The sequence below is a fragment of the Fukomys damarensis genome, unplaced genomic scaffold (genome assembly GCF_012274545.1).
Source record: "Fukomys damarensis isolate Sample0158 unplaced genomic scaffold, DMR_v1.0_HiC HiC_scaffold_22, whole genome shotgun sequence".
Lineage (NCBI taxonomy): Eukaryota > Metazoa > Chordata > Mammalia > Rodentia > Bathyergidae > Fukomys > Fukomys damarensis.
In genome coordinates, this window is record NW_022900934.1 from 908,952 (window position 1) to 919,542 (window position 10,591).

The 10,591-nt window shown below is 54.1% G+C and overlaps 1 protein-coding gene across 3 annotated transcripts in view; it reads left to right on the forward strand.

The window, feature by feature from the left end:
• The first annotated feature begins 27 nt into the window (after nucleotides 1-27).
• The window catches only part of Nkain4 (sodium/potassium transporting ATPase interacting 4), a 27,614-nt gene continuing 17,050 nt past the window's right edge, over nucleotides 28-10,591 (forward strand). For 2 of the 3 annotated variants that reach the window (XM_033767152.1, XM_033767154.1), the window contains exon 1: nucleotides 28-1,199. In XM_033767152.1, the coding sequence (XP_033623043.1) occupies nucleotides 1,059-1,199 (141 nt within the window). In that variant the 5' untranslated portion in view covers nucleotides 28-1,058. Of the gene's footprint in view, nucleotides 1,200-10,296; nucleotides 10,402-10,591 lie in introns of those variants that run through there. The other variant, XM_033767153.1, reaches the window with a different exon arrangement.

The window sequence follows — 10,591 nt, forward strand, 5'->3', positions numbered from 1 at the left end:
TCCGCCTCGGCTCCGGAGTCCGGAAGCGCTGCGGGGGCTACGTCCTTACCATCGGGTGTGCGCGGGCGGCGCGGCGGTGGGCCGGGCAGGACTGCTTCTTGGGGTGGGTAGCTCCCCGAGAACTGTGGCGATAAACACTGGCTCAGCTTGGGACCTCGGGCGCTGACAGGAGGCGAGGCGGGGCGCGAAGGGGCAGTGTGAGCCGTGAGCCCCCGCTGAACCCAGGCTCTGGCGAGCTGCTGCGATGTTGGCCTGGAGGTTAACTGCAAGTGACTTTGGTTTTGTTTACTTCGTGCCTTTCAGTATTATTCTTCATTGATTTGTGAATTTTGAAATGACCCAGAGTGACCATTTTTGAGGTATCTACATGCAATGATGTACAGTTCGGTGAATTTTGGCAAATGCATACCCCTTGGGGACCTTCACCACAATCAGTGACAGAACATGCCCCTCAGAATTGCAGCTGGCGGAAATTCCTTCTCCTTATCTTCGTCTTGTCTGATCTAGAGCTTCATATAAGTAGAATCACTGAAGTGTACTCTTCAAATGGCTTCTTTCCCAAAATGATGGACGTGTGTGTGTTTTACTGGAGATTGAACCCAGACCCTTCACGCAGAGCTCCATCCCTGGCCCTTTTAATTTTTGAAATAGGACAACATGATGTTTTGAAGATTGATTCATGTTATGTATCAATAACATTGCTTCTTATTGTGAAGTAGCCACTGTCAGCCGGGTAGGAGTTCTGTTGCCAGTGTGGTTGCCATGGACACAGCAAAGTGCTGCTTTTCCTTGGACTCACCTTCCGCATGGTGAACTGAGGCCTCCACTTCTTGAGCACTTGCTAGAACTGAGGCCTTGGGCTTGACAATGTTTTCATTTAACCCACAGCAGCTGTGTACATTCTGATAGGAACTCATTGCTCAGATGAGTAATCAGGCGTAGAAAAATTTGGTAATTTGTTCAAAGTCAGGCAGTACAGTTGGCTATGGTGGCTCATTCCTGTAATCCTAGCACTCTGGAGGCTGGGACAAAAATTTGAGGCCAGTCTGGGCTACAGAATGAGTTCAAGGCTGGCCTCCAATACATGGCAGAGCCAAGGTTTGCACCGAGCAGGATGTGGCAGACTCGAAGTAGAAGGACACGTGGGGCTGGGACCAGGTGTGTCCTCTGAGCAGGGAAATCCAGCATGGGGCCTAGAGGTAAGAACCCAGAGCTTCCATCCCAAACAAGTAACAGAGAAAGTGGGCGTGGGCTTGAGCACAGATCCTCAGTGACCCTGCTCCACAGCCACATCAGCCCGGTCCAGAGGGTGCAGCCAACTCTCATCAGGGGTGGCAGGACCTGCGCTAGAGCCATGAAGGGCTGGCGAGGATAGTCCACACGGTTGTGTGTGTGCAGGTGGGAATTGTGGATGTGTATGTGAGTTTATGTGCATTTGCTGTGCCTGTCAGTGGTGCATTCTGTGCGTGAGGGTGTTGTATGTATGGTTACCCGCCTTTAGGCTCATTGGTTTGAGTTTGTCATCCTGGGTGTCTTTCAGCACAACAACACAGGCGCAGGTGTGGGATGTGCTGAGGGTAGGCATCTGTCCAAGGTGCCCGGTGAGGCAGGTCCTGCTGTGCTCATGTTGCACAGCTGCCAGGGCTGTGGGTAAGGTACACTGGGGCCCTGTTGCTTGTGGCAGGAGCATATAGATACAGCTCCTGACCTCTCCCACCTCAGAGGCCCAACCAGCCTTGCCAGAATGTCACTTGGTAAGCACTACTGTACGGAAGGAATCAGTAAGTGACACACAGAGAGGCAGCAGAATGGAAGTAAAATAATAAATTTACTTATTGATGGGTCAATCGCGCATAAACCGTGCCTGGATCGACAATGCACTGGGTTACAACTCCTCCTTTTATAGGGTTTTACAGCCTTTACTTCATTTGGGTGGTTACATTTCATTCTCACAGTTCAAATCACCATCACAGAATAGTTAATCTTTTCAACCCAGATGTAACAGTGCTTTGCAGTTGGGGAGTTTACCTTTAAGATTCACCTAGTTATTCTAGCCCATAGAAAAGGGGGATGTTCAGGGTCAGGGGAGCAAATGTTAGCAACGGGTTCTTTCATTTACACACTTTTACGATCTGGTGGCTCCAGTCTCATGAGAGCTCAAGACCTTGACTGTTATCTCAGGGTCAGACCAAATCCCTCATTCAGCCATTAGTGCCTTCGGTACCAATTAGTTTTAAGCTAAAAAAAAAAACAAAAAAAAAAAACAAAAAAAAACCCCCAAACTGCTGTTAGAGAAAGCAGAAGCCATTTTACATTGTAACACTTTATAGGTTTTTGCTATTTATAAAAGTTTTCCCTATCACTACCAGACTGGCCAAGGAAGTGATAGGTTTGTCCACTATAGTTACTCTTTTCACACCTTTTTTTACTGTACTGTACACTGACGAGTCATGGCAGCCACACTAAAGGCATAGGAAGGCATGCTCCACTTCCTGACAGGCAGGCAGGAAGGGGCGCAGTCCCCAGACCAGCCCAGCTGTGAGTCCAGTGCCCAGGCTGCTCCCCTCCCAGTGAAGATGTCTTCCCCTCTAGGAGGAGGGCTGCTCTCAGAAAGTGTCACTGCCTGTGTCAGCCAGTCCCAGATGTCAGAACCTTCAGCCTCCCTTTGGACCTGGAGTGCACCCTGAAAACATCTCCCTTTGGGGCTCAGCCTAGGAACCTAACAACCTCAGCCCACTGTTCAGAGGCATCTGTTTCAGGCATTCAGTGAGTATGTGGCCCTTGCTGGCCTCCGGAGTACAGTTAAACCCACCTGAGGCTCCATCAGAATCCGCTCCTGCTGTCTCCTGAGAATCACCAGGAAGAGAACTTTGCAGCAGATGAGAAAAGTGTAGAGGATCTGAATAGGTTGGCGGGTTGGACTCTATTCCACGGCATACCTGGGGCTGTGCATGAGGAGGAGCAGCTGGATGCAGATGGCCTGAGCTCCAGGCCTCACTGGCTCCAACGTGAATGTATGACAAAGGGAAATACCATGGCCTGAGCAGCGGACCTTTGGGCAAGAACTAACCTCCCCATGCCAGAGCCTGGTGATCGGGACCCACAGTACACAGAAATAAACACACCAGTGACCCTTAGTTCCTGTCACTGACTTTCTTTTATTTGTCCCAACTGCATGTGTGCCATGTGGTGAGTGCCCTGATGCAGGAAACCTAAAGGACAGAAGGCAGGTCCCATGGGCAGTGCTGGCTCCTGGGCAGGGTTTCTGGACACAGTGGATGCTGCGGTGCCCACCAGGACCCCTCCCCATAAGGTGTACCCACCCCAGGTGTGGGTCCACTGGGTGCCTAAGGCTCATAGCGCCTCCTTTTCCAGAGCCTGGTTTCCTTGGCCTTGGGGCCACATGCTGCCCAGACTTTAGCCAATGAATGACAGTGGAGGCACAGGAAGCTCCCTTGTCATTGGGTGGGGCCAACCCAGGTGTCAAGCCCTGGAACTGCTGGTCTCCAGCCAAAAGCCCCTCTTGGCTTAGCCCCTGCCCTTGCCCATCCTGTGTCATACCCACCTCCCAAAGAGCCTCCTTCGTTATGTTGAGTCCTAACCCCAGATAGTGTTAGGAGGTGGGGCTTGTGGGATGAAGGGGATTGGTACCACCATAAAAGGGACCCAGGGGAGTGCCCTCGCCTCCTCTGGCCCTGAGGACAGAGAGCAGGCCCCCTCTGTTAGGCAACAGGCCCTCACCAGACAGCAAGCCTGCCAGCACCTTGATGCTGGACTTGCCAGGCCCCAAACCTGTGAGCAGGATCTTCCTGTTGTCTGTAAGCCATCTGCTCCAAGGTGTCCTGCTACAGCAGCCTCAAACCCTGAGCCAAGTGCATCAGTGAACCGCTTGCACAAGGATCCTCACCTCAGGCTGTGTGGCCCAGCATGGGACTGTCCTTCACGTAACAGGAGCCAGCATCTCGGTGCAGGAAGGGCCCTGCAGAAGGCTCTTCTTCATGTCTCCACCCCTCTGCATCACCAGTGTCAACCTGCGAGGTTGGATTGATCATTCTGGAAACATCCCCATGCCACCTGGGTATGCTGGGTTCTAGAGCTGGTGATTCTGTGTTTGCACTATACACAGGCACAACAGCCCACGCCCCATCTGCTCATTTCATTCCCCTTTCCAGACCAGAGATAGGAAGCACTGAGGAAGGAGACCGCAGCCAAAGAGGCACAGCATCTCACCCAGTCACATATTTCTGTGAGGTGGTAGAGGACTAGCACTGGGTTCATTCGAGGCGGAGCCCTCTAGTGCTCTGTCACCTGCTCCTCATTAGTGTCCCCTGAAGTCCTCACCTGGGCTGTGCAGTCAGCCCAGGAATAAATTCAAGTCCCAAATTTGGCAGTTGAGGCCTCTGGGGAATTTGGGTTCTGTGTGGTCTTTGCCCCACCCCTGTAGTCCTGCTGCTGGGCCCTGCAGCCCCAAGGCTCACCCACACTGTCCCCTGCATCTGTGGGAATCCTGTCAGCTGGCTTAGGTGGCCCTGCTGGGGCAGCGTCCCTGCTGGGACAGTGCAGGTTCCAGGCTTGACAGCAGGAGCACACCGAGTTGAGAGCAGACACCTCATGGGGGACTCACCTCAGTGGGCTTTGAGGAACATCCTGCTGCCCCAGGGCACCATGTGGGGTTCCTGGGTCAGGCAGGTCCCTCCAGGGGTGGCATGGCCAGCAGTTCAGTTGGTTGCACAAACATTCATCTAGTTGTGTATTGCTTGGCAACAGGAAATGTGTTTTTGTTTTATTTGGTTTTGGTACCGGGGATTGAACTTGGGTCCTTGAGATTGCAAAGCAGGGGGCGGAAGCGCTGAGCTAAATCCCCGGCATGGAAATGCGTCATGAGGTGATTCTGTCATTGCGTGAACACAAACCTGAGTGGTGAAGTCCATCCAAGGTGCTGCCAGCACCACGTGGCACCCTGCTGTGCGGTGCACTTTTGGTTTTGCAAGTGACCACTCTAAATAAAAGTGGAAAGTATAGTGAACGTGAAAACCAGCAACATCGGTGCTTGTTGAGTATTAGGCGTCATACGTCACGGTGCGTGCCGAGCTTTTCCGTGACTGGCAGTGCGGTGGGTTTCCTGCACCGGCGTCACCATGCACTATGATGGCCGTGACCTCACCAGGTGACACCGTCTACGGGTGGTGCGTGGTTGATGAAAAGTCTCCGTGTGGCATTACATTGCGTCCCCGCCCTTGATGCTGCCTCACACCAGTCTCTGGCATCACCTTGCTCTTGACTGCTCATCCTGGTTATGATTTCTTCACCAGCCTTTGATCCAAAGCCTGGGCATTCTTCTTCCTCATCATCACTGCCTACGATTGAGGTCATGTAGTACATATTTATATGATTCTCTGTGACCTTGGGGGATTTCCTCTTGGCATGAAGGCGCTGGGTAAATTTTGGTAGATGTCACCAGATGGCCTCCAGCTGCTTCATACCGGATGCCCTGAGGTGAGCGTGCCTGCTTCTCCCACCCTGTCCCTGCTCGGGTGTCAGCACAGTCACTGCTCATCTCTGCCATGTGATGAACAGAGATTTGTGGCCCCAGCTGATTTACTTTTCAGCTCCTTAGTGGGTGTGAGTCTGAGGGAGTGTGTGTTGGTCATCGTGTGTGTCCCCTATGGAAGCCTGCATTTTTCTCTGCCTGTTTTTTCTCGTGTTTATCACCTCCCACCGGCAGGCCCTTCCCAAAGTGGTTTCCTCTGCCTCTAGAGGGAAGAACATGAAGTTAACTTAGGTCCCCGCAGCGAGGCTGCTGCATTCTGGCCTCTAGCTGGTGGAATGTGGCCCAAGTGAGGACGGGCCTGCTCACTCTAGCCCGTGTCACTCCCTGCTGCTGCCCCTCAGTGCTGTGCAGAAGGACTGGGGACTGGGACAAGAAACTGGAGGGATCAGCAGAGTGTGCAGCCCTGTAAACCGAGAGGTCATGCATCCATACAGAGGTGTGCCTGCCCCTGGACAATCATGGTTGCCCTTCCGTGCTAACTCCAGGGAACTTCTAGCTGTGCTGAGTTATACTTGGTCACAGTGGCTAAGAAGGTATTGAGACTGGGACACTCCTCAGATGGCAGCTATCACTGCCCAGATCCCAGGGCCATGGTGGCAAGGATCTCCCCGCCATCCGCCTGCCTCAGCCTCCTGTGCATGTCTTAGATGGGCATCTTCCTGAACTTGAGTTGCTCAAGACAAAAGCTCAACCTCAAATGGCTTGAACAGCCAAGGGAATTTATTAATTCAGGTGATAAAAAGGCCAAAGGAAAGTTGGATTTCAGGTGAGAGTAGCTCAACAGTATTGTCAAGAACCAAGTTTCTTTCTCTGTCTCCGTTCTGCAGTTTCACCTTCATCCTAAAGTTCTAAGATGATTCTAGCAGTTTCTAAGGCTGCAAGCTTTCTCATTCATAACCAGCAGAAACCAATCAAGAGTCATACTGATTGGAGCAGCTCAGTCATGTGCTCATTTCTAAACAGTTATAGGCCAAGGGGTGGAATGTGCAGACTAGTGTGGGTTCCAGGCACGGAGCGTGGTTGGAGTGGACTTCCCATTCCAGCCTAGCAGGACCCTGAATAGACATCTGAGGTTACAGGAAGCAAGCCTCTGCAGACCTGCACTGTGGCCTCCCACAGACCCACTTCTGTGCACGCTGGGGACCAGGCAAACCCTTGGGTTTGGAAGAAGTTCTTGGCCCTCTGTTCCTGGGGCCAGAAGAGCTGCTGACAGCCGTGGTGAGGCAGATGCTGATGATGGGGCCGGGCGTGTGCATTTCTGTCCATTTATTTTCTCTGCAGCCTCTCAAACTGCTTCCTTCAGAGACAGTGGCAAGGAAGTGTGTGTTCTTGGAGTGGGGCTGAGTGGGCCATGGTCTTGGGGGATCCCACCGATGCTTGTGCATCCAGCTATGCTGATGGGGTACACATACAGATGTCTCATTCTGAGTGCTCAGGGATGCCTCCGATGGTCACCAATTCCAGTACACTGTTCCTCCCAGGACTGCTACCTGGGGCGGAAGGAGGGGCAGGTGCAAGTGACAGGTGAGGCAGTTGCACCTTTGTCAGAGGAAGCAGGAGCTTGGCCTGGAGCGGAGAGGGAGGGGGTTGTGTGTCAAAGTCTGCTGAGAATGGGACTCCCCAGGAAGCAGAGGACACAGGGAGGGGTGAGTTCAGAATTGGCCCAGAGTGGAGCCCCTCGCCAGACTGTTGCTGTCGGGCTGGCTCTCAGAAACAGTCAGGCTGGAGTGAGGTCTGCAAGGGAGCAGAGATCCTGGATGCCTCACTGGGAACCCCATCAGGCCGGTGGGCGAGGATTGAGTGCCCACAGAAAGCTGCAAAGGGATGCCACAGTTGGCGAAGGCTCAGGAGAGTTGACCTGGACACGATTCCAGGGCTGATTTGACCCATGGATGTAAGAGGGCCGCACAGTGCATGGCCCAGTCAAAATATGGGGCTTGGAGGAGCCCTGCAAGCTTCTGGTTTCCTGCTACAACACTGTGTGGCCTGTTTGTCTCTCCAGTGTGTGTGCTGGGGTGGCCGGGGAACTTACTGGCCACCGACTGTCCTGGAGCTCTCCTCTCAAGGCCTTCCTGTGCCTGCAGTCCTGGCAGCCTGGGATATTCCTTCTAGCACCAGAGCTTGGTCCCCCAAGCCCAGCTCTGGGGTTGCAAAGACCTGGAGTCAAATCCTGCTTTTTCCATTTACACGCTGCAGAAAAGTCACTTATGCCTCAGTTTGCTCATCTGTAAAATAGAAGAGTGGATAGTCCCCGCCATCCAGGGCTCTTTTAACATTAGAGGAGGTGGTAGGATGCAAGTGGGCTGGGAAGACGGAGGAGCCCTTCTGTGACTCGTCCTGCGGCCAGTACTCCTGCAGTAGAGACTCAGAGCACAGATACTGGTGGTGGGTGCCCTGCGGTTCCTGCATCCAGCATGACTTCAAGAACGGAGGTAGTGAGACTGCCCCAACTGCTAGACATTTTCTGTGCTCCCAAAGCCATAGTACTGGCCAGAAATTCATGATGGTGTCCCCATTAGAATTCATGCTGAATCTGAATCCCTGATTGATGGCTCCCAGAGGAGTGGCTGTCTGGGAAGGGCTCTGCCTTGTGAATGGGATTAGCACTCTTGTAAAAGGACTCCAGCTTGAAGGGGGCTCTCCTCCTCTGCCTTCCTCCACGTAAGGACTGGCTCAGGAATGGGGCACTATCTTGGAAGTAGAGAGCAGCCCTCTCTACCTCACATGTCAAATCCACTGGTGCCTTGACCGTGAACTTCCCAGCTCCAAAACTGTCAGAAGTAAGCTTTTGTTTTTTATAAATTACCTGGCCTCAGACATTCTGTTATAGCAGCAGAATTCTGTTATACCCTCATGTGACACTGGGAAATCATGTTGGGGCCTCCATCAGGAGAGACTTGGAGGGATAGGAGAGAGGGGACATGCAGAGGATGAGGGGGGCAGGCGTAAACAGGCCTGCAGCCTAGCTTTTAATCTCTTTTATTTTCTTCCAGTCTGTTTAATGAACCAAATGCTTAAGAAAGAAACCCTAGCCTTGCCTGCCTCTGCCGTTCCTCTTTGATCTCTTGAGTTGCTGAGATTAAGGAAGTCCCAAAAGGAGCTTTGAAAACATTCCAGATAGCTCCCAGCCCGAGTGCTGTGGAGAGGGTCCTGGAACGCTGGTGGGCCTGCCTGGAGGTTGTGTAAGGTCCGTCCCTCCTGAGGCCTTGGGTGGGGAGCCCTTCTCCTGCTGCAGTCTTCCTGCAGACAGTCCGTGCCAGTCTTCAAGGACGTGGGCTCAGGGCACCACGTATAGCCAGCTGGCCTATTGTTAGACACCCTTGCAAGGCACTAGAGTGCCTGTCACTGCCCACCTGTGCGCTGCCCTTGTCTATTGGCTGCTTTCATTTGTGGCATTGGCTACTGTTGCTCGCTTGGGCTATGCTCTATGTATTGTCCCAGCAGCCCGTGGTCTCAATGCTTGTGTGGGAAGAACTTATGCCTGTTTTGGAATCCCAGGGAGGCCCTTACCTGCAGCTCAACAGTTTGCAGTCTGTGAGGTTCTGGCAGCAGTGAATGTATGCTGGAAGACACATCCTGTTGGGGCCCTTATTATTCCTGCTGCCTCCCCCGCCCCCTCCCCTTCACCCTCTCCTCTTCCTCTCCCTCCTCCCTCCTTTTGATGCACTGAGCCTACCTTGTACAACAGCGAGGGGCCATCCCAGGGGCTGTCTGTTCACGTCAGAAGACATTTGTGGGTGTAGGTGGAAGCCAGAGATGCTCTAACATCCTGGGCCCTGGATGACAGGATGGCCTGGCATATCCGTGATGCTGCTGCTGAGACTCACGCTTGCACTTAATATTTGCCTCCTACCTCTTTCGCTGAATACCTTTTCATGAAGATCTTCCAGGACATCCTACCATCTTCACAGGGCCCGCTCTGACAACGTGGGGTTGGCCCTGTCTCTGCCTCAAGCCTGCGTGGCCCCATTCAGGGCACATCTGCTGAGCTATCCTGTCAAACACGGGCTCCTCTGGGACTTCCAGGGCCCTTCCTGCACCCTGCCACAACCACGCCCAGTGCAGATGCTCTAAGCTTCTCAGCATGGAGGGGCCCCACTGGTGGGCAGTGCTGCCGTCCAGCCAGGCTACCCTCTCCCCAACTGCTCTGTTTGTGGGGCCTGGGACCTACAGCCCCCCCCAATCTGGATTAGGGAGCTGGGGGCCCAGCTGAAGACTGGACCTGCTCTTCTGTCAAACAGGATGACAGCACCGCCGGCTCTGGACTGCGTAAGCGTCAGCAAAGTCAGGCAGGGGAGCTCTTGGTCATTTGTAGAATGGCATGTGTGGGTTAGGGATCAGCTGCCACAGGGAGCTGCCCCATGCACTGCGTATCCTGATGGCTCAAGGGAGCGCAGCGCTCCAGGGCTTGGGTTGAAGGCTCTGCTCCCCAAAAGCTGGCTGGGCCGGGTCACCTGGCTGGCTGGTCCTTCTTCCCACCTGCAGATGTGCTCTGACCAGAGTGGGCAGCTGAGCTTGTGTTGGCTCCTCTGGGCTCTCTGGGACCACCTCTGCCTCCAGCGTGGGTTCTTGCCCTCTGACTGCAGTGAAGTCTTAGCCCGAGGCGGCTCCCACGGTCTCCGACATCTGCCCCAGCCCCACTTCCAGCCTCCGCTGCCCGCACAGAACCGCACTCCCCAGCCAGCCTGCTGGTCTAGTTGGAACAGACCTTGGCTTTCCTTCGGTGCTCGACCTGCCCAGCAGGTGGGGCCCTTGAGCGAATGCGCTCGCCTTTGCTCAATCCTGAGCTGTCACCCTGTGGGCTGGGACCTCTGAGCTCCCGACCCGGTCCAGGACCTCTCCACGCCCAGGTGTCTGAGGCTCACAGCGAAAGATCCCGAGCCCCCGAGCGCCCCTGCTGCTCCACACCGCTCCATCGCCGCTTTAAGGAGCGCACCCCGTGCCCCTCCCTGACGCGCCGAAGCCCCTAGAGGCTGCCAGGGCGGGAGGTGGGCGAGAGACGGCGCAGCTGTCATCCAGAGGGGCGCGGGGGTGGGGTGG